Genomic DNA, 27,789 nt, shown 5'->3' with positions numbered 1-27,789 from the left:
CTTGTTATCTGCTTGCTACTGTTTGTTTGCTACTGTTTGCTACAACTGTTTGAATACCTGAACGAAAGGACTATTTTCATTGATGTGCTGATATCCTGTGAATACTCAGCGTTGTCTTCAAAAGGAAAGGTATCAGAGGAGAAGATATCTTTACAAGCAGATAAGGATATAGAACTGACTAGTAAATGGACTAAGTTACTGAATGGATATATTTGTGAATGACATATGGACTGATTGACAATGTTTAAACTCTAATTGGATTAAACAACTATTTAAACTACAAAACAGTGTTTGTCATCAGTGTGTGTAAACTCTAGGGCCCTTCCTCTCTCATTTGGCTGCCTGGCTTGACTGCTACTGCACATTTTGTTTTGGGGGGTTTGTCCCCAATCACTAACATTGGTTATGGGCCCAGTGCGCACAGTCTAACTAACTAGGATATAGCAGTGAGAGTTGGTGTGAGTTGCACATTACTGTAAAAACAAACTGTTTTTTTTCAGTAGTTTTTAAATAGTTACATATCTGAAGAGCAATGGCACAAGTAAATTTGCCAAATCTGTCCATGATATCCAGACTAGATGGAACAAACTATGTTTCATGGTCAATGAAATGTAGTTTACTTCTACGAAGAGAAGGTTTGTGGGACATAATAACAAACCCACCAGATGTGACTAACTTAGATCCTAATGTTGAAGAGGATGACAAAAAGATACAAGACTATAAACGAAAGAATGAGCAGGCTTTATGCATCATAGGACTGACTCTCTCTGACCAGCAACTTATCCATATCCGTGGAGAGGAAAATGCTGCAAACTGCTGGGAGAACCTCAGGAAGATATATGTTCGGGACAGTGTAGGAGCTCATATATATCTTACACGCAAACTATTTGAACACATCTTCAGAAGAATGGAGACATGTTAACTCATTTAAATTGTATGAAGAGCATTTTTCAGGAATTACAAGAAAAAGAGCTTATATTTAATGAGTTGCAACAAGTATACATCATACTGGCTTCATTAGATCAAAGCTATGATGATTATGTGACTGCTTTAGAAGTATTGCCAAAAGATAGTTTATCATTAACCGAGATTACCGGCAGGCTATTAGAAGAAGCTAGAAGAAGGTGTGAACGTGACCAGCTGAGAGAAGATAAACCTAATAAAGAAGAGAATTTATCTTCGACGGCATACACAATTAAAACGTGTTTTAATTGTGGAGGCAGAGGACATTTGGCAAGATTCTGCAGAAAAGAAAAAAGCCAGAATGTAAAAAAGCCAAATAAATTTTTTGAACTAGCCACGTTTAGCAACTGTGATGTGAAGAATGATTTATGGGTGGTGGACAGTGGTGCATCCCACTGCATCACGAGAGATAAGACAAAATTTATAAAACTGTCTACAAGCTCTCAACATATATCACTTGCTAATGGCTGGAACCTCAAGGCCAAGGGAGAAGGTATTGCATACTGTCCATGCTTAAACCAGGATATAAAAATGTTGTATGTACCACAGTTAAAGGTGAACTTGCTTTCTGTAAGGGTATTAGACAAACTAGGTTATGTAATTACATTTAAGGATAATAATTGCATAATTGAAAAAGGTAACAAAAGGGTAACTGCAGCTTTAAATGGAACATTGTATGTATTACATGATAGTAAGAAAGGGGAGGCACAGACTGTATTTAACAATATAAAGCCTCATAATGAATGTATCCATTTATTGCATAGGCGTTTGGGGCATGTAAATTTTAAAATGCTAAAACGTACAGTAGAGTTATCTGATGGAATAAGGTTAAAACCTTGTGATAAATATTTGCGTTGTAATGTCTGCTGTGAAGATAAGAGTAAAATATTGCCTGCAAATAGGCTAAATGGTTTCAAAACTAAAGAACCTTTAGAAGTAGTATTTGCAGACATTATAGGTCCAAAGAAACCCAGTATGGGGGGTGCTCAATATATACTGAGCATTATGGACCATTATTCTAGATATGGGTTTTGCTACCTAATGAAAAGCAAAACTGAAACATATCAACATTTCTTCAACTGGTTAAAATTTGCAGAAAGAAAGTCTAAGCGGCAACTGATAACCCTGGTGACAGATAATGGTACGGAATTTGTTAACAGCAAATTCCAGAATAGATTAAAGGTAGCTGGAATAGAGCACAAAAATCTGCACCATACAGACCACAACACAACACATTTATTGAGAGAAGAGGCCAAACACTACAGGCAATGGTTAGAACAATGTTAACTGATTCTGGATTACCTGATTCTTTGTGGGGGAGGCCACAATGTGTGCTAATAACATATTGAACAACGTTGTTAACAGAACTACTGGTGAAATACCATTCACCATGTGGCATGGCAGGAAGCCTGATCTGAGTTACCTGCACACATTTGGTGCACCAGCATGGGTGCATATCCCTACACAACTCAGGCGTAAAGGGCAACACAGAGCTAAACAATTATTCTTCGTTGGTTACCAAGCAAACCATAGGGCATATAGATTTTGGGAGAAAGGCACATCTAAGGTGTTATGTAGTGCCAATGCCCAATTTCTAGAAACACGTAGGATGGGATAAGTTAGAACAGGATAACAATAAAAGAAGTAATTGAATCCTATAGAAATCCCATTAATTATCCCTGTAACTTTAAGAATAAAGTAAAGAGAAAATACAGGCAGAGATAGAGCCCATAAAAGAAGAAATAGCACCAATAGCTGAGCAAGCTGAGGAACATGAACAGGTAGTAATTCAAAAAAGTCCTCATACAAGCCCTGCAATTCCCAGAAGAACTACACGAATATCTAGACTGCCTGATAGATACCAGGCTAACACAGTGTGCCAGATTAATAAAGTTCCATATACTGTAGATGAAATAAACATGTATCCTACTAAAGATAAGGAAAGTTGGTATGCAGCAATGAATAAGGAATTGAAATCCTTAAAGGATATGAAAGGATATGAAAATGCGAGATTACCTGTTGATATAAAACCCATTGGCTGCAAATGGATTTTTAAGATAAAAACTGAAAAAGATGGTAATATAATCCATAAAGCACGATTAGTAGCCCAAGGTTTTAGACAAAATGCCAATGACTATGATGAGGTATTTGCACCTAGCCTTAAAGCAGCAACATTAAGGGCAGCTTTAGTATGGGCAGCAAGTAAGAAATATATAGTCAACCATCTAGATGTAGAAACTGCTTACTTGGCACGCTCCACTAAGACATACTGTATACATGAAAAAACCTATTGGATTTAAAGGTGAAAATAATAATGATTATTGGTTGTTAAAAAAGAGCCTCTATGGTCTTAAACAATCAGGCTATGAATGGAACCAGTATATTGTAAAGGAACTAAACAATATAGGGTTTAAAGCTAGTTTAGCCGATCCATGTCTATTTAAAAGGAGACAAATGGAAAAATATCATTATTACTATTATTCACAGATGATATTGCTTTGATTACAGAAACTAATGATGAAGCCAATAAAATAATAGCATCATTAGCTAAGAAAATAAAAATCAAGCAATTAGGGGAGATAAAGAAATATCTAGGTTTGAATATACTGAAAACACAGAAAGGTTTTAAGATATCTCAGGAGGATAAGATATCTAAATTGCTAATAGATTATAAGATGGAACTTTGTAAGACTGCAAAGACTCAATGAGTCAGGATATTTGCAAAATGGATGCTCAAAGTCCCAAGTTTGATAAGGTAATATATCAATCTTTGATTGGTAGCTTATCACATTAGCAATTGGTCAAGGCCAGATATAGCTTATGGTGTTAATCAACTGGCACGACATAATAATGATCCACTTCAATGACATTGGAAAGCATTAAAGAGAATTTTAAGATATCTTAAAGGAACATTAAACCATGCACTGTATCTAGAACCAAAGGTGATCTAATACTGAGTGCTTATGCAGATGCTAGTTTTGCATCAGAAAGAGACACAAGAAAGTCGACTTGGGAACAGCCATAATGCTGGGTAAGACATTAATAGGTTGGAAGTCAATAAGACAACAGCATATCAGTTTGTCAACTATGGAAGCAGAATTCTCCTGTTTGTCGTTATTATGTACTGAATTAATCATGTATAAGCAGATGATGAATGACATGGGATTAACTGTAAATTATCCTATAATTGTACATGAAGATAATCAGGCAGCAATTCAAATGGCCACAAATATTGCAGTAAAAACTAGGAGCAAGCATACAGATTTAAGGTACTTAAACGTTAGACAATCTGTAAAGAGTAAAATGATACAGCTGGAGTACTGCATGTCGGAGGACAATATAGCTGATAACTTTACTAAAGCCCAAGGTGCCATTAAGCACCAAGAGAGTTGTGTAAAGTATGGTTTTAGATTGTAAGGGTATTATATATTTATATCACCCAAAGGGAGAATGTTGGGTATAACATTGATACACCAACCAAGTTTGGGTGAATAAATATATAAACCAAGGTTTTAGTGTTTGTAACTTGTAGCTTTAAGCACCAAACTGCTTGTAATTAACTAATTAAGAGTGCGTTACAAGCGGCAATAAAAGGCAGTAAGAGAAACGTAACATCTCTCTGCTTGTTATCTGCTTGCTACTGTTTTGTTTGCTACTGTTTGCTACAACTGTTTGAATACCTGAACGAAAGGACTATTTTCATTGATGTGCTGATATCCTGTGAATACTCAGCGTTGTCTTCAAGAGGAAAGGTATCAGAGGAGAAGATATCTTTACAAGCAGATAAGGATATAGAACTGACTAGTAAATGGACTAAGTTACTGAATGGATATATTTGTGAATGACATATGGACTGATTGACAATGTTTAAACTCTAATTGGATTAAACAACTATTTAAACTACAAAACAGTGTTTGTCATCAGTGTGTGTAAACTCTAGGGCCCTTCCTCTCTCATTTGGCTGCCTGGCTTGACTGCTGCTGCACATTCTGTTTTTGGGGGTTTGTCCCCAATCACTAACAAGAAGACCAGCCTAAAACTAAGGGGAACTTTCCTGATAGTGAGAACAATAAACCAGTGAGGGTGCACCAACTTCTGAAGGCAAGCCATTCCACTGGTTTATTTAAGGTCCCTTCCAACTCTGTTGTTCTGTTCTGTTCTATTCTCATGGATAAATGAATATTGAATCTTTTCTTGATTATTCAATCAAGGTCAATAATTCAACTGATTGACATTAAACAGGCAGAGTTATCTGATGCTGAAACTGCATCATTTGCTTCAAGATTTGGAGGGAGAAAGCCCATGCCAACATGTCTTTTTCTAAAGTCAGACAAATATTGTGAGCTGCTTGCCTAGCATCCAAAATATAATCACAACACTGTGGGGTGGTAAGACAGAAAGAAAAGAGTAAGCTGCTGCACGTTTAATAGTTATGCAATGAGGGAATTTCCTCCAATGTGGCTGGTGTGGTAAGCTGTTCTGTTGAATTTCCCTCTGCTACTCTACTCTTAGAATCCTGACCCTGTTTGCTTGTAAAGATCTCAAGAAGTTGGAGGTAAAACAACACATTTCAGAAACTTTTGTTTAAAGGAAGTTGGCGGTTGGTTTTTCCTTGCTTCCTTTTGGCTGTGTAATTCGTGGAATTCCCGGTAAGTAAAATATCACAGCTTTCAACCCAGAAATGTGGGGACATTATTAAACATAATTTCCAGTTCGGTTTGTGTCTTCCAAACTTTGCATTTGGAAATTTTCCAGTTCAGTTTGCATCTTTCATGCTTCCAAACTCGATATCCAGATCAAAGCAAGTTCCTCTGTTCAGAGAGCAAAACATTGCATGATTAAGAGCTGTGATGGTGCAGGGGTTAGAATGCAGCACTGCAGGCCACTTCTGCTGACTGCCAGCTACCTGCAATTTGACTGTTCGAATCTCACCAGGCTCAAGGTTGAGTCAGCCTTCCATCCTTCTGAGGTGGCTAAAATGAGGACCCAGATTGTTGGGAGCCATAGGCTGACTCTGCAAACCGCTTAGAGGGGGCTGTAAAAGCACTATGAAGCGGTGTATAAGTCTAAGTGCTATTGCTATTGATAGTTTTTTTTATTAAATACCAGGAAAGATCAAAACAATTAACTGGTAAAAATAGGTGAAGAGGCAGGCAAAAACAGGGAGAGAGAATACCATAAACATCAAGCAACAATTTATATCAGCGTGTCTCAACTTCAGCAAATTTAACAGGGGTTGACTTCGACTCTCAGAATTCCCCAGCAGCCATCTTGACTGGAGAATTCTGGGAGTTGAAGCAGTGGTGGGATTCAAAAATTTTTACTACCAGTTCTGTGGGTGTGGCTTGGTGGGCATGGCAGGGGAAGGATACTGCAAAATCCCCATTTCCTCCCCACCCCACTAACCTGCTTTCCAGCTCCGTTCTCCTGTGCAGGGCAACCAAAGAAGACCCAGCCAATCAGCTGGGACTTGGGAGGCAGGGAATAGATGGGGGTGGGGCCAGTCAGAGGTGGTATTTGCCGGTTCTCCAAACTACTCAAAATTTCCTCTACCGGTTCTCCAGAACCAATCAGAACCTGTTGAATACCACCTCTGAGTTGAAGTCCACACCTGTTAAAGTTGCTAAGGTTCAGAAATACTGATTCACATTAACTCTATCTTTCTGTATCAAAAGGCCCAGAACTCTTCAGAGCCACAGGAAGCAATATGGGGGATAATTAGGCTGGACTATTCCTTTGCAAGGAGCCTTTGCTTTTTCCAGCTTTAGTCCATTGATATTACATAGCAGCAGCCATACAGAGATGGAAAATAGGATAGCAGGTGATCCCTCTTTGACATAATGAAAGAAACAATTGGATGGACGGAGATAATGTCTAAAAACATGATTACATTTCATCTTCCAGTATCTGATTTCATTTCCCCCTTCCATAGCCCATTTAATTTCTGGGTTTCTTTTCTAATTATTTCCAACTCCCATACCAACCTTCTACATTTCTGCTTTTGCTAGAAGAGATCCCACTTCTCTGATCATCAAAGGCAGCAGCATTCAACAAGGGACTGCTGGTTTCTGTTAAGATTTTTTTTTTTTTAAAAAAAAGACATTACTTTTTTAATGCAGACTGTTAAGGACACATGTCAGCCCTGTGAGGAAATCCAAATAAAGTCACCACTAGCTCTGGTGCAAGATTACAATCTTGAAATCACTTCTCCCCTCCTTTCCTTTTAATTTCCAAAACACTAGGCAGGATTCCTTCTGTCCACTTTCCCAAACAAGAAGCACAATCATATGAACTAATTCTACTTTACTGTAAAGCTACATTAACAGAATCTTGGAAGTCTAAAAGTGCAAATCTCCCACCTGTAGGGGATGACCAAGCTGAGCCTGGGGGCGGGAGGGAAGGGTCAAATGCATCATCAGTCTCAAATCTCTTCATGGCCGCAAGAGATCTAAGTCCAGCCGTGAATTCCATCGACTCTTCTCTATCACCAATTTGTTTTGACTGTTATTAGTTCAGATTCTTGTAGAGAGCATTAGTATACAATAAACCTACACTCGTTTGATCTGCTTGGATTCCTGATTTCCTGTGCTTGACACCACCGTTATTTTTAACAGCCCAAGAAACTAGAGAGGGTCTCTTCAGAGCTTCTCGCTCTACCCACTATCTAGTTGTGGGCTATGCTGCCTCTTATTCAGTGGTGGGCTTCAAATAATTTAACAACTGTTCTTTGCCCAGGTTGCTGGCTGGGCATGGCCATGGTGGGCTGTGGAGGGCCCGTTTTCCGGTTCCCTGGGCTCTGGAGGCCAGAAATAGGCCTATTTTCGCCTTCCACATGCTTCTGGGAGGCCCGTTTTCCACCTCCACGCACCTCCTGCACTTAGCTGAGATCCAAAACAGGCTGCATAGGGACTCCTGGGAGGGGCGGGGCAGGGTGGGGCAGGGCCAGCCGGTCATCAGAACTACCGGTTCACCGAACCGGATGTAAAATTAACATCCAGTTCGCCCGAACTGCCTGAAGCCCACCCCTCTTCTTATCTAATTATTCCCTTGGCAACATCTCTGCCTTCTGTCTTCCAAGGTCAAACCATTGCAATATGGCCTTGCTTTGATCTTCTTCTGGCTTAAATCTGCACTGTGTTTTTAATCACTTTCCCAATTGAGAAAAGCCCTCTCCCAAAGCAGCTGCTTACTCCTTCACGAAGGACTGTAAGTCAGAATGACACCATAACCATCAAAGCCTAATCCACTTTTATGTGTGTCACACACAATACACCTAAAAAGAAATGGGGCTTCAAATTGTGCACTACAGCTGTGCTCGTAACCTCCTTCCTCCCAACCAAGGTGTCCTTCAATGGCCCCATGGTGGGAGGAGAATTTCTCTCAAGCGCACATGAAATAGCAGAGAATGAAGAATAAGGATCTCATGCAGAGAACTCCAGTGTTCAGATGTATAGACCAGTGTTTCTCAACGTTGGCAACGTTCAGATGTGTGGACTTCAACTCCCAGAATTCCCCAGCCAGCCCTGCTGGCTGAGGAATTCTGGGAGTTGAAGTCCATACATTTCAAAGTTGCCAACGTTGAGACACACTGGTATCGACTTCAGATCCCAGAATTCCACAGCCAGCATAACCATTGATGAGAATTCTGGGAATTGAAGTCCACAGAACTGACAGGATTGGGAAACACTATCCTAGACAAAGAAGAACCTGGAAATATGGGCATTGTTGTCCAACAGATGGACAGCAGCAGGTTTGGCTACCATGAGTTAGCTGTATAGAAAACAGTTGCTTTGAGTCAGTGGTGGGATTTGGATTTTTTTACTACCGGTTCTGTGGGCATGGCTTGGTGGGTGTGGCAGGGGAAAAATACTATAGAATATCCAGTCAGAGGTGGTATTTGCCAGTTTTCTGAACTATTCAAAATTTCCGCTACCGGTTCTCCAGAACTGGTCAGATCCTGCTGAATACCACCTCTGCTTTGAGTGGACTTAAGAACATCAATCCAGACAATGTGGAAGGGGAGGGAAATTAAGCATAATCACACCCTTTCATCTTCTTTTAATGTTTTAATAACCACAGAAGATGCAGAGATTATTTAAATGTCATTTAAAATTTATGCCAGCTCATAAAACATTTTGTATACATGTTTTATAGTTGACAACAGAAAGAAGGGGGGAGTTTCAAAGAGCAGGCAGCAGTGTGGAATCGAAAGTACATTCCATTCATATTTTCCTCAGAGACTGATTTGATGACTGAAGCTTCTGTGGGGAAAAATCTAATTGGAGAGCATGATTGATGACTCTTGGCTATGGACGTTTTTCATTGGATGATATACCCAGAGGGGTGTGGGGGGAAAGCAGAATCAAGGGTGACAGTGAATTACATGTCTCAGAGTTAGCTACGCTCAGGTAAATGCTGGATGTAGAATGTTACCTTCAAATAAATCTTTTTTTAGTTTTGGGAGTGTGACTCAAGGCTCAGGATTTAATTGGAGTAACTGCCGGAATCCTGACAATTTATTCATCTAAGATGGGAATAAAAACCCGATCACATTGCAGGCCATATCGTGACATATTGCAATGGGTGGTTTTTTGTTTTTGGTTTGCCTTTGCAGAGCCAGGGTTGATGTGGAGAGGCTGCACAGGTTGTATCCGGCCTGCAGCCTGCCAGTTTGACAGGCCTCATCTAAAAGGTCTGATGTAATCCAGATAAAGCAGATAAAGCAGGGGTCTTTAGACTTGACGGCTTTAAGACTTGTGGACTTCAACTCCCAGAATTCCTCCTCCAGTCATGTTAGCTCAGGAATTCTGGGAGTGGAAGTCCACAAGTCTTAAACTTGCCAAGTTTGAAGGCCCTTGCGATAAAGCAATAAAGTCAAACAAGGAAATAACATTTAATGTCAATAAACAAAACCTCAGGTCCTCCCATCAACTGTGTTCATGGGGAAGTTTAAAAAGTCAAGATGGTCCAAATCGCACAACTCAAAACAAGAAACAATGGATGAAAACTAATCAAGGGGAAAACCAACTTAGAACTAAGGAGAAATTTCTTGACAGTGAGAACAATTAGAATGATTTTCCTCCAGAAGTTGTGAATGTTCCAATACTGGAAATTTTTAAGAAGAGATTTGTCTGAAAGGGTATAAGGTTTTCTGCTTGAGAAGGGAATTGGACCAGAAGACCTTTGAGGTCTCCTCTAACTCTGTTATCTTGTTATTCCTGCACAACACTGATGCCATGCCCAATTGTATTGCAATTGACATCTCAACTTTTTTGACTTCTCCCCAGATGCCTTCAGGGGTGGGATTCTACTGGTTTGGACCAGTTCTATAGAACCGGTTGTTATGATTCTGTGCAGTTCGGAGGACCGGCACATCGTGCCCCTGGCTGGCCCCACCACTCTCCACTTGCCCCTCCCCTCCCTGCCCAGTGTTGTGGTTAACCCGCAGCAGGTGAGCGAGGACTCAGATGAGGGGCCAGGACCATCAGGGAGTGGACTGCTACCTTCAGAGATTGTGGGGGCTGGCAGCAGCGATGAGGAGGTTCCTGAGGAGCCTGTGCCAAGTGCGCGTGTGTGCAGGATTGATTGTAGGAAAGAGCAGTTACAGCAGCACGGGCGACTCGGGAGTAAGGCTGCAAGGTAATAGCCCCTCCTCCAAGAAGATAAAAGCCAGCTGTGAACAAATGTACTTTGCAGAAGGCAAAGTCGTTTTAAACTCAGCCTTGTGGAGTTGGTATTTGAAGACCCTTGTATTGTAAGCTATTTCTTATCTGTTGTGTTTTGGCTGACTTGCAAAAACTTGGAAAGGTTCTTTCTTGTAGGAACTAATTAGTTGGAAGCAGCCTTTTATCTGTGAAGAAACAGAATTCTTAGCTGAAACATTAAAAGGTTGTGCTGCTGCCTTTGTCTTGTGTTTGCTCTCTTGGAACCAGGTTTGGTTCAGAACAGCCCAGTCAGCATGCCTGACATCATTGACTGCATTCTTCCCCGCCCAGTCATTCCTTAAGGTATTTCTTTTTTTTCTCCGCCCAACGATCAGCTGGATGATCAGCTATGCCAGAATCCCCCTAACTGTCTTACTGCTGTTCCGATGATCAGCTGTGCCGGAATCCCCCTAACTGTCTTACTGCGGTTCCAATGATCAGCTGTGCCAGAATCCCCCTAGCTGTCTTACTGCTGTTCCAATGATCAGCTGTGCCAGAATCCCCCTAGCTGTCTTACTGCGGTTCCGATGATCAGCTGTGCCAGAACCTCCCTAGCTGTCTTACTGCTGTTCCGATGATCAGCTGTGCCGGAATCCCCCTAACTGTCTTACTGCGGTTCCAATGATCAGCTGTGCCAGAATCCCCCTAGCTGTCTTACTGCTGTTCCAATGATCAGCTGTGCCGGAATCCCCCTAGCTGTCTTACTGCGGTTCCGATGATCAGCTGTGCCAGAACCTCCCTAGCTGTCTTACTGCAGTTCCGATGATCAGCTGTGCCAGAATCCCCCTAGCTGTCTTACTGCTGTTCCGATGATCAGCTGTGCCGGAATCCCCCTAGCTGTCTTACTGCTGTTCCAATGATCAGCTGTGCCAGAATCCCCCTAGCTGTCTTACTGTGGTTCCAATGATCAGCTGTGCCAGAATCCCCTAGCTGTCTTACTGCTGTTCCAATGATCAGCTGTGCCGGAATCCCCCTAGCTGTCTTACTGCGGTTCCGATGATCAGCTGTGCCAGAACCTCCTAGCTGTCTTACTGCAGTTCCGATGATCAGCTGTGCCAGAATCCCCTAGCTGTCTTACTGCTGTTCCGATGATCAGCTGTGCCGGAATCCCCTAGCTGTCTTACTGCTTCGCCCAGGAGGCTTCCCTGAGGCCCAGGAGGCAATAAGGGGCAGGGGGGCACAAGGGGGGGAGGGGCTGTGCACCTTCCCAAGATCCATTTTTTGCCTTCCTGGGCCCCAGGGAAGCTTCCTGGGAGCAAAAATGACCCTCCAGGAAGCTTCCCTGAGGCACAGGAAGCCCAAAAACAGAGCATGGGGGCGCTGCAAAAATGACCCCCCAGGAGGCTTCCCTGAGACCCAGGAGGCAAATAAACCGGGGTTGGTGGTGGTGGTGCTGCTGCAAAAAAAGCCACGCCCACCCAGTCATGTGGCCACACCCACCTAGTCAAGCCAACAGAACTGGTTGTTAAAAAAATTAAATCTCATGCCTTTCCCTGCCCCTGCAGACCTATCTCCATTCTCTCACCATTGATCACAGTTAGATTGATGTTGGCTGACACTCTGACACCGAAAGCCAGCACCTTGATTTCATAAATTCCCGAATCTTCTACTCTGGCATCCCGTAATATCAGCGAAGCGCCTTCAGAAGACCACTCTGTTCGGTGCCTGTATCTCTCTGATTTTGCCACTGTGATCTCGCAAGCATCCCACCACTGACGGGTACCCTTGCAGTTATCAGCTTTCACAATCAACACCAGCCATGGGCCGGTGATGAAATGCCATCGGATCTGGAAGTAGGTGGGCACCGAAGAAGAGAAATTCAACGAGACTGGAAGGAAGGCGGTCTCTCCATGGGAGACAGAAACCGGGAACGAGGGTGTAGACAGCACAAGACCTGCAGCAGGGCCTGGGGAGAGGAGAACAGGAGAAGGGATGAGCAGCGAGGTCTACAGAATCTCTCTCTATAAAAGCGAAATACCACTCAGCCATCATCACAAAATCTCCAGAACCATAAAGCCTACAAACTTGAAATTTAGCATGTATGTTCCTCTTGGCTTCTAGGTGCTGACTAAGAAAGGATTTTTCGACATGACCATCAGAGCATTTAGAGTATATTCCCTATATTATTATTAACACGCTCTGCTGCTAATGAGTTTTACTCCCCCTCCTCACCTGAAAAGGAATCTCTTCCAAATGCAAAACACAAGCGGAGGAGAAGAGTTTCAATTATAGTTTTACCTTCCCAACAGCAACCAGCTTTAGTACAGAACAGTTGAGCTAAGCCTCTCCCAGGCTCCTCGGCTGTCTCCTTCTTGCTCACACAGCAAATACTATTTCAGTTTCCATGTTTCAGTTTCCAAACAGCCCTCAACTCTCTCTCACGCACTGACAGGATGCTAGCCAGATGAATACCAATGGATGCCGGTAGGCAGAGGCACAATATTTTTCCCCCTTATTTTCCTCCCTCGAAACTAAGCCCGATCACAATAGTTTCGTAGCAAAGCACGGGTACAGAGCTAGTACAGGATAAGAGTGGGAAGGGACTTTGGAGGTCTTCTAGTCCAACTCCAAATGGCTCTCCAATCTCTTCTTAAAAACCTTGAGTGATGGAAGCATCCACAACTTTTGGAGGCAAATAATTCCACTGATTCACGGTCAGGATATTTCTCCTTAAATCTCTCCTTGGATGTCACTTTAACGATCTTCCGTTTATTGCTTCTTGTCTTGCCCTCAGGGGTGTGGGAGGTTAGGCTGAGCCCCTCTCCTTTGGGACAGCCTCTTAACTATTGGAAGACTACCATTATGCCACTTCTAAATATCTCATAACGACAGTAGTAGCACTTAGACTTCTATACTGCTTCACAGGGATTTTACAGCCTTCTCTATGCAGTTTACAGAGTCAGAATATTGCCCCCGCCCCCCACCAACAATCTGGGTCCTCATTTTACCCACCCAGGAATAGCCTGCAGTACTGCATTCTAACAGCCTGTGGAAAGGGAACTTCATGAGGACAGTAGTGATACCCAAGCAGGAAAAGCCCAAAGGGAACATCAGGCCAGCCATAAAGCAAACTTGCATAGGAAAAGAGATTTGATAAAAGGTATTAAAAGAAGCCCCCTAGACAAAAGCCAAGTAATTAAGAAAGCTAGGGAAACAAGAAAAAGAAATCCCTTACAAACAAAAGGTCATGCCAAATCAGCAAAACAAATAGACAAAAGATACGAAATAAATTCCATAGCAGACAGGAGATTGCCACCAAACAAATATAAGAAAACATTAGGATGAACTGATAATCCAATCAAACCACCCATAGAGTTTACCCTCTGGCAGAAATGAAGACAACCCCTGACAGGATTTAAAACATTAAAAATACAAACACAAGCACTCACACACAAAAGGAGAAAAGGTATAAAAATCAGGAGTTTATTATACAAAGCTGGCTAGCCCCAGGAACGCAGACTTCTTGCTATCTCTTGCTTTCCTGAAGAATAAACCAGCTTCCAAGCAGTTGTCTCTGTCTGTGTCCTTGTACTGGAGCACTCCCAGCAGGAAAACCGAATCCTTAGAAGAAAGGCATTTTCCAGCCTTTCAACAAGCCACTGCGCCATCATAGCTTGTCATATTATAATAATAACAATAATATAATAATCTACTCTTAATAATCTAATCCGGCTCCTGCAAGGAGAAAAACTAGATCTAGTTCCTCTGTTGAGCTCCATCATCTCCTTTCTTTTCCTAGGCCATTCCTTATCATTGGAGAATGGCAGGCCTTATAGCCCAAAGATCTAACCTCCCTTTTGCTAACGGTATAAAAGCTCCCCCCCCCCCCCCCGTTTCTTGAGGTTACTCCTAGATCAGAAAACAGACTCCATTGGTGTTGGTGGAAACTCTATTAAATCCTCATTGCAGCCAAAATCAAGCCAAGGCTGCCCTTTAATTTGTCAGAAATGGTGTAGGGTATCCCGCTTTGGGGGGGTTGGACTAGATGACCTACAAGGTCTCTCCCAACTCTGATAATCTGTTAATGGCCCTGCGTTTTTTGGGGGTGGGGGGGCTTGATGCCAGGTGGAGCCCCGTATTGAAAAGCTTTGGCATTAATTTAAACCAACCCTCCCTTCCTTCTCTTTTGATGTTGCCCAACATCCACCATCGCCATCGCTGCCAGGCTGGGCTCTGTAGAAGATGGCCAGCCTGAAGCTCCCATCCCAAGAAACAGATTTTTGTTCTCTTTTCCGCTTAGCAAAGCCGCCCCTTTACTCACCCACCAGGAGCAGGAGCAGCCACGGACCTGGCATGGCAACTCAGATCTCTTCTCCTCTGCCTCTGGAGCCCTTTCTCCCCTGCCCATCGCTTTCCCCTTGCGCGGTTCATTTCACTTTCACCTTCCTCTGCTTCGTTTTGAGGAAGTGTGAGGATGGAGCCAGGCCTTCTCCCTACGTGTCCCTGGCTCCAGCAAAATTCTGCCAGCTCAGCTCAAATATAACAACGGTTAAAGACCTTTGCACAATGTGCTGTGGCCAGGGGGGAAAAAAGGAGGGGGATATTTCTCAACAACACTCCCACCTTCCTTTCTGGAGCCCCCCCAATTTACGCCTCACCATCTGACTCCCGGAGTATGTGGACAAAAAGACTTCCCACAACAACTTCAGTCTGCTTCAGTCCTGGATGCAGGCATGGTTCGTTACTCTTCCTCCAGAGTGTCACAACATTCCCAAAAGGATTCAATCTACCCTCAAAAAACCTGGTCAGTCTTAATAGCAGAGGTGGGTATTCAGCAGGTTTTGACCAGTTCTGGAGAACCGGTAGCGGAAATTTTGAGGAGTTCGGAGAACCGGCAAATCCCACCTCTGATTGGCCCTGCACCCATTTTTTCTCTGCCTCCCGAGTCCCAGCTGATTGGCTGGGTCTTCTTTGGTTGCCCTGCATAGGAGAACGGAGCTGGAAAGCAGGTTAGTGGGGTGGGGAGGGAATGGGGATTTTTACAGTATCCTTCTCCTGCCATGCCCACCAAGCCACACCCACAGAACCAGTAGTAAAAATATTTGAATCCCACCACTGCTTTGAAGGCTTAGGAGCCAACATGGCAGTTATGCTAGTCTCCTCCATAAATGGGGGAAGGTCCCCTCTTCAGAATGCAGCCGTAGTTCTCCAAAAACAGACCAGTGTGACATTTTGTGGGCGTGGCTTGGTGGGCATGGCAAGGGGAAGGATACTGCCAAATCCCCATGCCCTCCCCAACCCACTAACCTGCTTTCCAGCTCTGTTCTCCTGTGAAGAAGACCCAGCCAATCAGCTGGGACTCAGGAAGCAGAGAATAGATGGGGGCGGGGCCAGTCAGAGGTGGGATTTGCCGGTTCTCCAAATATTAAATATGCCTGACGCTGCATCATGTTGTAATTAATATTCAGTAGGAGTGATGTCAGACTCCACTCATTGGCTGAGCCACTGGGAAGAGGAATAAAGCCCTGTCAGTGGCTGAAGTGTTGAACAGTGCCGGCCTTAAAAGCTGGCACTGGCTACGGCTCTGCCACTTTTTCTGCCGGATCTTAAAAATAAAAGGTTTACCTGCACTAGTGAGCCCTGCCTCTTCCTTCAGAGCACCCACTTAACACCAAACTACTCAAAATTTCCACTACCGGTTCTCCAGAACTGGTCAGAACCTGCTGGATGCCGCCTCTGCCTTGCAAACCCCTGCCCAGTGTAATTAGCTTCCAGCGAGAAACTGAGATTTGCTACTTGATGAAATCCCAAATGGCTACTTTTAAAAGTTAAACCAAAGTTACAAATTAGATGCATTTAAAAAAAACAAAATTAAATGCCGTTCTATGTAAGCCCAGCCAAACTCTTTCTGCCATCCACAAATCATACAGTGAATTCTGGATTGCTCTATTTCAGATCTTGGCCCCAGAAAGGAGAAACTAAACCCATCGTGTTCATTTCTTCTCTGTTTAGCATGAAGGAATGGAAGAGGAAAAACTGGCTTAGGTGTATCTATATTGTGACATCTCCACTCACTTCCACCCTGCAGGTTGACTGGGTAGTACTTTGCAGAGAACATCAGGGGTTTGGTGCATCCATCATCCTCTCCCCCTTTAAAATCTGGGGGTGCTGGGAAAGCGAAATGGGTGGCTAATGAAGTCCACTCTGATCTGCAGTGAATCTTCAAATGTATGTTTTAAAACTGTAGAAAGTTAGCACCCACCCTTCTCCTAGAAGAATGAAATATTCTAGGAAATATCAAAAAGACAGAATAGTATACGTCACTGGATGAGAAAAGGAGAAACACGCTCTTGAAAAGCAGCCCCCACCTTTCTTAATAACCCCAGAAGATATTTTGGTGCCATCTTATCAGTGGTGGGATTCCATTTTTTTTTACTTCCGGTTCTGTGGCCGTGGCTTGGTGGACATGGCAGGGGAAGGAAGGATACTGTAAAATCTCCAGTCAGAGGTGGTATTTGCTGGTTCTCCGAACTACTTATAATTTCCGCTACTGGTTCTCCAGAACTGGTCAGAACCTGCTGAATACCCACCTCTGCATCTTATCTACAAGACAAAAAACCTTCATCCTCAGTACATGATAGGATTAGACCTCACTCAAGATCCAAACCAGGACAAAGCCATTAAGCCATAATAAGAGTTTTTCAAAGCCCCTTCATCACGTCCCCCAGCAAGATTCAACCAACCCTGGGACTCAAGACAACTTACAAAGTTACCCCTGCATGGCCACATGGGAGTCTGACAACCAATCAGGAGACGTTTCTTGCCACAGGAACAGGAAGCAAGTTCAAAGCCTGACAAAAGTTATAAATCTCTCCCCCTCTCTCATCCATGTGCTCTTTTTGCCCGGGACCTCGAATCATGTGGTCCTTACTGTCTACCATTAATTCATCTTTCCAAATAGCCTCCCTGTTTCCAGTGTCTTTCTCCCCACTCGGAACTGAACCTGGATAGACATGTCTTCCAACAAAGCCTGGCCCGAATTGTTAAGCATTCAGCACACCCCAGCTAGCTTGGCCTGGAAAGTGAACAAGAAAACCAAAGCAGTGATGAATCACAGCATAGCCTGGGATCTCTTTGCAAAGTGACTTCACCCACAAAACCAGCTGTAGATCGGCAGGCCTGCGAACGGAAACAAGAAAAACAAAACAATGATGAACAAGAGGAATCCACAAAAAAACTTGCAGATCAGTGCCCTTGATAACAAGGGACTGAAGTCACAAGACTGTTTGGGAGAAGCTTTTCTTCTCCTTTTCTGAAATGCTTCCTAGTTTCTGTTTTGTAGATTTGTAGGTCTTGAAACCAAAACTGTTTATAATATATATATCTGGAGGTTTCCTGTCAGGAAAGTCAAGAGAGGGTTCTCGATTGGGGAAGAGGGGAATTTGCTTCTGGGTTGGGGAAGAGGGGAATTATGCCTCCAGACTCAAAATTTTGGGCCTGGACAATGTGCTGCCTTGCGGTCCGATCTAAGCATAGTTCACAAAATGGTCTGCTATAACATCTTGCCTGTCAACAACTTCTTCAGCTTCAATCACACCAATACACGGGCAAACAACCAATACAAATTCAAGGTAAACAGCTCCAAACTTGATTGCATAAAATACAACTTCAGCAACAGAGTGGTCAACACCTGGAATGCCCTAAACTGCTTAAAGAGGACTGTGAAGTGGCCTAAGTTCTATTGCTAAACTTCCTGATTACTAAACTTTTGCTGCTTAAACAATATCGGTAGTTTAAGCACCAATTTACAGCTCTGTAACTCAGCAGGAAAGGCTGGAAGTGGCAAAAGAATGGCTCAAGACAGTGATAGGTGTTTTTAAATTTATTTATTGCATATTTTATTAAAAGTTAAAAACAAAGGTTAAAAGCTAATGCAAACTAATAGAGAGTAAGGAGAAAAAAAAAGAAAAAGAGAGACATCCAAGCTTAAATCCATTTTTTTTAAAAAACAGTACCATAAAAGAAAATTTAGAAAGAAAAAAGAAACAAAGTGGTTTTTTATCTTCTTTTCAGCTACTATAAGTCTGATTATAAATTTACCACTCTTTTCTTTCTATAATCTATCCTGTCTAATTATCGAAACCAAAAATGGTAAGTTCACTTTTTTCCTGCTTTATGCAAAAAATCCTTAAGGGTGTTCTAAGAAGCTATAGCTCCCTAGAGCAATAACTTCTTATTTTAAAAATGCAATTATTATTTTTAAAGCTGTACTTCAGCCTAGCAGCTCTGAGACAAATGGCTTGTTGTTCAGTCGGGAGACAAATGAAACTCAGCTTTGTTACATGAGATCTAGAGGTTAACTACTCCTGATTGCAAAAGAGGGTTGAATTCAACTGATTTTAATTCCCTTTGTCACCACCTGAAACTCCCTACTTCTGAGCTTGAGTGTAACCATCCCTCTCCCACTCCCCCATCCTGATCCCCCAATTTCTCCTTGGAATCGGATCAGGGCTGGAAAAGTTGACCTGTGTTATTTCGTACCGGGGTGGGAGGCGCGCAGAGCTGTGGGAACGGCCTGAATTCCCTCCAGCCACTGGCTCTTCCAGTGGGTTCCATTATGACATCATGGCGGAACTTTTTCAAAACCCGAGGAACTGCCAAGATGGTGGTTGGGAGGTGGACCTTCAGCCGCCCACCCCAGGGAGGGAAGAGAGTGGGCACTTCCACTTTGCTCCTCATCCTGGGTGGCCTTTGGGGGAGATGGATCACGGAGGTTGGAGCTGGGCCAATGAGTGAAAAAGTACCTGGTATTTACTCCTTTATTTATTTATCCATCCGATTTCTACTCTGCTCATCTCACCTAGGTAACATAGGTGAAGAAGCCTGAGGAATGAGCTGTGGGCCCTTAGAGATGTTCCCCAAATTTATGATCCCTTTCCTTCCCCCCCAGGAACACCCAGGAATGAGAAGATAAAGCCACAGTGATGGCTACCACTGCATAATCAAAGCCTTGTCTTGTTGTATGTATGTGCAATACACCTGAAATAGGGGAGACTTTCACTTCTATGGTCCCATATAATTGTTTTTATACACATCTATGGAGATTCTCATAGATGGTTGTCCCACAGGTGCTTTTTTCAAGAGGCAGCTGGACTTTTTGGTTTTTTCTTTGAAGACGTTTCGCTTCTCATCCAAGAAGCTTCTTCCGCTCTAACTGGATGGTTTGGAATGGAAGGATTTATACTCCTTGCAGACCAGAGGTAGTATTCAGCAGTTTCTGACCAGTTCTGGAGAACCGGTAGCGGAAATTTTGAGAGAGAGAACCGGCAAATCCCACCTCTGACTGGCCCTGCCCCCATCTATTCTCTGCCTCCCATTGAGTCCCATCTGATTGGCTGGGTCTTCTTTTATTCCCCTGCACAGGAGTATGGAGCTGGAAAGCAGGTTAGTGGGGTGGGGAGGGAATGGGGATTTTATAGTATCCTTCCCCTGCCACACCCATCATGCCATGCCCACAGAACCAGTAGTAAAAATTTCTGAATCCCACCACTGTTGCAGAGAACTGGACATTTGTGTTTTTATACACACACGCACACAGACACCCAAATCACAGATGTTCCTATTGCCTCCCTTTGACCTGTAAACACACAATTTCTCACTGCAGGAACAAACAGGAGTCTCAAACCAAAAGAGGCTTGGGTGGGAATTCATGTCCTGCCTACCTCTTCCTTCTCACAATCACCAACTAAATATAGTTCCTCTCCATCATTGCTTGACTCTTCGCAGCTGGTTTTTCTAAGATAAAACAAAGAAATTATAAGAGTTTGGCTCTTATAATTAATTGGTTTTTGATTGAACTATGTCTCCTACTGAGCTACGGTAGTATCTTTTTAAGCCCTGGTAGTAATAGAAATGCTGTGGGTCTGAATTTGTTTTCTGTAACATGGGATAAAAGAAAACACATATATTGGCTTATATGTGTCTATGTATGTGTGTGTGTGTGTGCATCTCTGTGAATATACACAGTTATGTAAATAAGTTGTATGTGATTGTGTCTATATACACACACCTTAGGTAAAAGTAAAGGTTCCCCTTGCGCATATGCGCTACTCGTTTCCAGCTCTAGGGAGCAGTGCTCATCTCTGTTTCAAAGCTGAAGAGCCATCGCTGTCTGAAGACATCTCCATGGTCATGTGGCCGGAATGACTAAATGCCTGAAGGCACACAGAATGCTGTTACCTTCCCACCAAAGTGGTGCCTATTTTTCTACTTGCATTTTTACATACTTTCAAACTGCTAGGTTGGCAGAAGCTAGGACAAGTAACAGGAGCTCACTCCGTCACACAGTGCTAGGGATTCGAACTGCCAAACTGCGAACCTTTCTGATCGACAAGCTTAGCATCTTAGCCACTGAGCCACCGCGTAAATAAGTTGTATGTGTGTCTGCCTATATACACACCTTAAATACATACAAATGTATTGTAAATACACCTGTACCTATACATACATACACTTACATTGTAATTATTCTTCCAAATGTTGGAGACGTCATCCAAAAGTGGCTCTTCCTTTCGTTTGTGATGGCCATGTGATAAAGTTATACCTTCAAGGTATACAGTTACTCCTTGATTTGTGACCAATCACTTAGGACTGTTCAAAGTTACAATGGACCTCCCGGGATGATAACAACCCAGTTCTGAAGTTCCAAGTTCTCCAGAGTCACATGCAGAGGTGATATTCAGTAGGTTCTGACCAGTTCTGGAGAACTGGTAGCGGGAATTTTGAGTAGTTTGGAGAACCGGCAAATACCACCTCTGACTGGGCCCACCCCCATCTATTCTCTGCCTCCCATTGAGTCCCAGCTGATTGGCTGCGTCTTCTTTTGTTACCCTGCACAGGAGAACGGAGCTGGAAAGCAGGTTAGTGGGGTGGGGAGGGAATGGGGATTTTGCAGTATACCCTTCCCCCAGGAATGGGGAGGGAGTGGAGATTTTGCAGTATCCTTCCCTGCCATGCCCACCAAGCCACACCTATCAAGCCACACCACGCCCACCAAGCCATGCCCACAGAATCAGTAGTAAAAAAAATTGAATCCCACTCTGGTCACATGACTGCATTTCAGACACTTGGCCACAGATACAGCCATGCAATGTCCCACAGTAACATGAGCACATTTTATGATGTTTTTGACAAAAAACAGCATTTACTTCCATTTTTGGGAACACCAGAATATAGCGAACAATTGGCTTTCTTAATGACTGCTGTGGATGCTTTATAATCGAATAGGTCAATCAAATGGGCAATCTGTTTTACAACTGTCGTTACTTATGACCATAAGGAACCTACTCCATTAAGTTTATAAGTCAAGGATTACCTATAAAGTTCTGGGGGCAATGAGCATTATTTCTAAACAAAGAAATGAATACAGTCTTACCATTGTACTCCTATTCATGAGATTAAATCTCAAGCTTAAATAAGGAATGTATTATCTACTTCAATTTAGCAGCTAAAATAGTAATGATCCATTATTGGAAACACTTAGGTAACTTAAGATGTGGATTAACAAGACCTCTTCAATTGCCACATTAGAAAAGATAAGAAAAAGATTTTTAAAAAGATAATTCCCAATTTTGAACCAATTAGTGGTTCCATGTCCAGTTCTCACTGTTGCTTCTTGACCTGCATATAGGTTTCTCAAGAGAGAAATAAGATGGTCTGGTACTCCCATCTCTTTAAGAACTTGCCACAATTTGTTGTGACCCACACAATCAAAGGCTTTAGCATAGTCAATGAAGCAGAAGTAGATGTTTTTCTGGAACTCCCTTGCTTTCTCCATGATCCAGTGTATATTGGCAATTTGATCTCTAGTTCCTCTGCCTCTTCGAAATTCCTTCCTGTACTTCTGGTAGTTCTCCGTCCACATGCTATTGGAGCCTAGCTTGTAGGGTTTTGAGCATAACTTTGCTAACATGTGAAATGAGTGCAATGGTGTGGTAGTTTGAACATTCTTTGTCACTGCCCTTCTTTGGAATTGGAATTTAAACTGATGTTTCCAATCCTGTGGCCACTGTTGAGTTTTCCAAATTTGCTGGCAAATTGAGTGTAGCACTTTTATTGCATCATCTTTCAAGATATTGAATAGCTCAGTTGGAATACTGTCACCTCCACTAGCTTTGTTGTTGCTCAGACTTCCTAAGGCCCATTTGACTTCACATTCCAGGATGTCTGGCTCGAGGTCAGTGACCACCCCATCATGGTTATCAGGGACGTTAAGCTCATTTTTGTATAATTCTTCTGTGTAATTTTGCTATTTCTTCTTAATCTCTTCTGCCTCTGTTAGGTTCCTGCCATTTTGGTCCTTTATCACACCCATCTTTGCATGAAACGTTCCCTTCATATCTCCAATTTTCTTGAAGAGATCTCTGGTCCTTCCTATTCTATTGTTTTCTTCTATTTCTTTGCACTGTTCGTTTAAGAAGGCATTCTTATCTCTTCTAGCTATTCTCTGGAATTCTGCATTCAGTTGGGTGTATCTTTCTCTTTCTCCCTTGCCTTTCGCTTCCCTTCTTTCCTCAGCTATTTGTAAAGCTTCCTCAGTCAGCCATTTTGCTTTCTTGCATTTCTTTTTCTTTGGGATGGTTTTAGTTGCTACCTGTTGTACAATGTTGCGAACCTCTCTCCATAGTTCTTCAGGCACTCTGTCTATCAGATCTAATTCCTTAAATCTATTTGTCACCTCTATTGTATATTCATCGGGGATATGATTTAGTTCATACTGAGTGGCCTAGTGCTTTTCCCATACTTTCTTCAGTTTAAGTCTAAATTTTGCAATGAGAAGCTCATGATCTGAGCCACAGTCAGCTCCTGGTACAGTCTCCATCTTTGGTTGTAGAGCACATAGTCAATCTGATTTCTGTGTTGACCGTCTGGTGATGTCCATGTCCAAGAGCCATCTCTTGGGTTGTTGGAAAAGAGTGTCTGCTGTGACCATCGTATCCTCTTGACAAAATTCCACCAACCTGTTCCCTGCTTCATTTTGAACTCCAAGGACAAACTTGCCTGTTATTCTGTTTATCTTTTGGCTTCCTACTTTAGCATTCCAATTCTTCATGATGATGAGGACATCATTTTTTTTGGTGTTAATTCTCCAAACTTGGCAACTTTAAGACCTGTGGACTTCGACTCCCAGAATTCCTTAGTCAGCACATGGCTGGCTGAGGAATTCTGGGAATTGAAGTCCACAAGTCTTGAATTTGTCAGGTTTGGAGATCCCTGTTCTAAAGAGATGCTCCTGTTTGCAAAAAACAAAACAAAACAGGAAGTAGAAAACTCAGGAAGTGTTTTAAGAAGTCATCAAGTAGTTTATATACAAAGCAGGGTGTCTGCAAATTACAAGTGCGGATATGCCTATTCTGTGCATCTTTCTTTTAACTTGGTGAACTGCGGGTGTGTCGGTTGTGAATTGCATGAGCAATTTTGGGTGCCCTGCAGTTCACTCAAATAACACTCCTGCTGTACGAGCTGCACTGGCTCCCTATTGTTTTCCAGGTGCCATTCAATGTGCTGGTTATCACCTTTAAAGCCCTACATGACACAAGTCCAGGTTACTTGTGAGACCACTTCACCCTGAAAGTATCTTTCTACACTTCTAGGTTAGATAAGATAGGTGTGCTGGAAGTCCCACCCACACCTTAAATGTTGCTACCTGATGGGATCTTGAAGACTTGCCTTCTTGGAGACTGACATAACCCTTTGGAATGGCCTCCCACTTGAGATCCAAAGGATTCCTACTCTTTTAGTCTTTAGTAGGCCTGCAAAGACCTGGATCTTCCTCCAAGCTTTGAGCTAGGATGGGGATTGAGTTGCAAGGATGATTGATCTGGCCCTCAGGGTAAAAGGGATTCTTTGCATTTAACAATGCTTTATGGATTGTTGTGAGCTGCCTAGAATCATCACAGGAGATAGGGGACCATAGAAATCCTGCAAATAAATCAATAAATATAAATAAACTGGCAGAATGGGAATCCAATTCTTCTCTCTCCCCGCAGCAGAGTCATTTGGAACCAAATGCCTGGCTTGGGAGTAGTTCTTTTTTTGGAAAATAACTTTTGGCTGCTACCAGCGATACTATGCAAAAAAGATTGCTTGGAGCATCGCATTTCTGGGGGAAAAAAAGCTCAATGGGAATGAAAGCCAACACCAGCTAAAGAACTGGCAGCTGTATTTTTACAGGGTTGACCCACCATTGGGATGCTGGGAAAATTATTAAGATCCTTCACTGCCAGTTTATAATTGCTACTAGTCAATCACATTGTTTCAGAATTTTTCTTGCTTAAACAGAGAAACAGAATGATCATGAGTGGTCAAAAAAGCAGTTGGAGTGAGAATGGCTTCCAACTTCCTGCCAGGTTCCCCAATGAGTTTCCTTTATTTATTTATTTTATTTTATTTTATTTATTTGATTTGTCAGTCACTTACAAGATAACAGGTATAAGTATAAACATTGTTTTGAATACATGAGATGGATTCGTATAAGAAAAATATAAAAGAAACAATAGGACAGGGACAGTAGGCACATTGGTGTACTTATGCACGCCCCCTACAGACCTCTTAGGAAAGGGGTGAGGTCAACAAGTAGACAGTCTAAGGTTAAAGTTTTGGGGTTTGGGGAAGAAAGCACAGAGTTAGGTAGAGTATTCCAGACACTGACCACTCTGTTGCTGACGGTCGTATTTCCTGCAGTCAAGTTTGGTGCAATTAACCTTGAGTTTGTATCTATTGTTTGCTCTTGTGTTGTTATGGTTGAAGCTAAAGTATTCATTGACAGGTAGGACATTGCAATGTATGATTTTATATACTATACTTAGATCGGACTGAAGGCAGCGTAGTTCTCAGTTTTCTAGGTCTACTCTAGATTTTCAAGTCTGGTGGCATAAGGTATTCTGCAACGAGTAGTATGAAGCTAGCAGGGACCATCAGAACTCTTTCCTTCCTCCCTTCTCCCTCCCTCCCTCCAACTTCCTACAGGCTTCCCCAGTGAGTTTCCTTGTGGGAAGATAGCAAAGAACAATCAGAAATTCTCCCTCCCTCCCTCCCTTCCTTCCATGCTCCCACCCCTCGAATTCTTACCGGGTTCACCATTTACTTTGCTTGTGGGAAGAATGCATGGAGAAAGTCAATGGTGAAGACAGCAGGAAGTTGCAAGTCCAAGCCAGCAGGCAGGTAAGTGGCTGCTTTTGGGTGGGGTGGGGTGGGGAGTAAGGGTGGGTGGGTGGGTGGCAGGGCTGGGGATGGCATGTGGCTGTGCATCAGAGATGTTGTGCAAGTCAGGGCGGGTACATGGGTGGCCGACCTAGGCCAGGAAATGTGTCGGGTGAGGCAAGAAGTGCTGTATGAGTTTGGCTAGGGCGTGGCAAAGGGTGCCTCTTGAGTTGGGGAAGACATGCAGGAGGGCACAGAGTGGGGATACTTGAATACAGCTCATCAGTTTGGAACCCACATTACGTATCTTATATTAACACAGTTGAGAAAGTCCAGAAATATTTCACAAGAAGAGTTCTCCACTCCTCTACTCGTTGCATAATACCTTATGCCACCAGACTCGAAATTCTAGACCTAGAAAACCTAGAACTACGCTGCCTTCGGTCCAATCTAAGAATAGTATATAAAATTATACATTGCAATGTCCTACCTGTCAATGAATACTTCAGCTTCAACCACAACAATACAAGAGCACACAATAGATACAAACTCAAGGTAAACCTCACCAAACTTGGTTGCAGGAAATACGACTGCCAGTAACAGAGTGGTCAATGTCTGGAATACTTTACCTGACTCTGTGGTTTCTTCCCCAAACCCCAAAAACTTTAACCTTAGACTGTCTACTATTGACCTCACCCAATTCCTAAGAGGTCTGTAGGGGGCGTGCATAAGCGCACCAACATGCCTACCATCCCTGTCCTATTGTTTCTTTTCTTTTTTATTTTTCTTATATGTATCCATGTATTCATAACTGTGTTTTTACTTATACCTATATCTTGTTAGCAATTGACAAAAATAAAATATAAATCAATCAATCAATCAATCAATAAAAAATATGTGAGAGGTGCCATTCACCCAGGGAAGATGTGTGGGAGATGGGACAGTTTAGGAAGAGTCTACAGAGGCAGGCAAGTAAGTGACTATGGCTGGGGGGTGGGGGAGGGAGAGACTGCAAAGCTAGGTGAGAAAGTGTCTCTGAACATTGAAAGTGAAAATCATGACACTGCAACAGCAACACAGCAGCAGCCGGTAGCACTGAAGCAACCACAACTTCCCCAAGTTTCATTCGCTCAGGAGTCGTAGATTGCCAGATTTTGGGGCCCACTCTATAAGTTAGCCCCTTTGAGGTACCTCGATTCAAAAAATTTTGCCTTATGAATGCGCCGTTTCACCCACTTAAAGACCATGACAATGAGACTACTATCTAGTTTACCTGTCTTAGTGTTTAGTGTTTAGGATGAAAGGTAGCGTATGTATTGATCCATAACTATAGATGCCCATCTCGTTTCTTCTCCCCAGCATCAAGCGTGTGCCCCATCATCCACCAATACATTCCTCGGGACTCCAAAGCCTTCATCCCCATTCCTCGCTCTAACAGTTACGCAGTCCTGTGCCGAGTGAACCTCACCACATCCCAATGTGAGTGGGTCTTGATTGCTAACAGAGGGCGCTGTTACTACTTCAACCTGGGCCTGAAGGAGCACCTCGTTCTCCACCAGATGGGCCTTATCGTCATGCACATGAAGAAGGAGCTGGAAGGAGAGTATCAGGTCCTCTCTGGGATCAACCGGACCTGCCAGGGAAGGGTCTTGATGACGTATGTGGGTAAGATCTCCCAGGGGAAGGAAGATGGCAATAGATAGAAAAAGCGATGACTGGAGGTTATTTTTTTAATCGGGGTGCTGTATAGGTAAAGTTGGATGCTTGTTTTTTTGTTTTTTTTAATAAAATTTTATTTCAGTTTTTCACATTTTCAAACCATCTCTTTTTAGTCAACACCATGATTCCAGGTTTCCACATTTACATAAAATATGACCATAATTATACCTTCATCTTTCACATTCAACTTCATATCACTTTACAGTGCTTTACAGCCCTCTCTAAGCAGTTTACAGAGTCAGCCTATTGCCCCCAACAATTT

General features: G+C 42.8%; 1 protein-coding gene and 1 long non-coding RNA gene across 2 annotated transcripts in view; one reads left to right on the top strand and one right to left on the bottom strand.

Moving 5' to 3' along the window:
• LOC113450853 (uncharacterized) overlaps positions 1-15,028 on the bottom strand; it is a 74,704-nt gene extending 59,676 nt beyond the window's left edge. The window contains exons 1-3 of the mRNA XM_087923390.1: positions 14,929-15,028; positions 12,193-12,573; positions 6,948-7,031 (exon numbers count right to left, since the gene is read on the bottom strand). Of these exons, the coding sequence (XP_087779516.1) occupies positions 6,948-7,031; positions 12,193-12,573; positions 14,929-14,962 (499 nt within the window). The 5' untranslated portion in view covers positions 14,963-15,028. The remainder of the gene's footprint in view (positions 1-6,947; positions 7,032-12,192; positions 12,574-14,928) is intronic.
• The window catches only part of LOC148126779 (uncharacterized), a 33,079-nt gene that overhangs the window by 980 nt on the left and 4,310 nt on the right, over positions 1-27,789 (top strand). The window contains exons 2-3 of the long non-coding RNA XR_015741569.1: positions 5,476-5,612; positions 27,168-27,473. This is a non-coding gene — a long non-coding RNA (uncharacterized LOC148126779). The remainder of the gene's footprint in view (positions 1-5,475; positions 5,613-27,167; positions 27,474-27,789) is intronic.

The sequence above is a fragment of the Pseudonaja textilis genome, chromosome 2, assembly GCF_049901715.1.
Source record: "Pseudonaja textilis isolate UNSWEBS1 chromosome 2, rPseTex1.2, whole genome shotgun sequence".
Classification (NCBI taxonomy): domain Eukaryota; kingdom Metazoa; phylum Chordata; class Lepidosauria; order Squamata; family Elapidae; genus Pseudonaja; species Pseudonaja textilis.
This window is presented reverse-complemented; position numbering and strand designations above follow the sequence as displayed.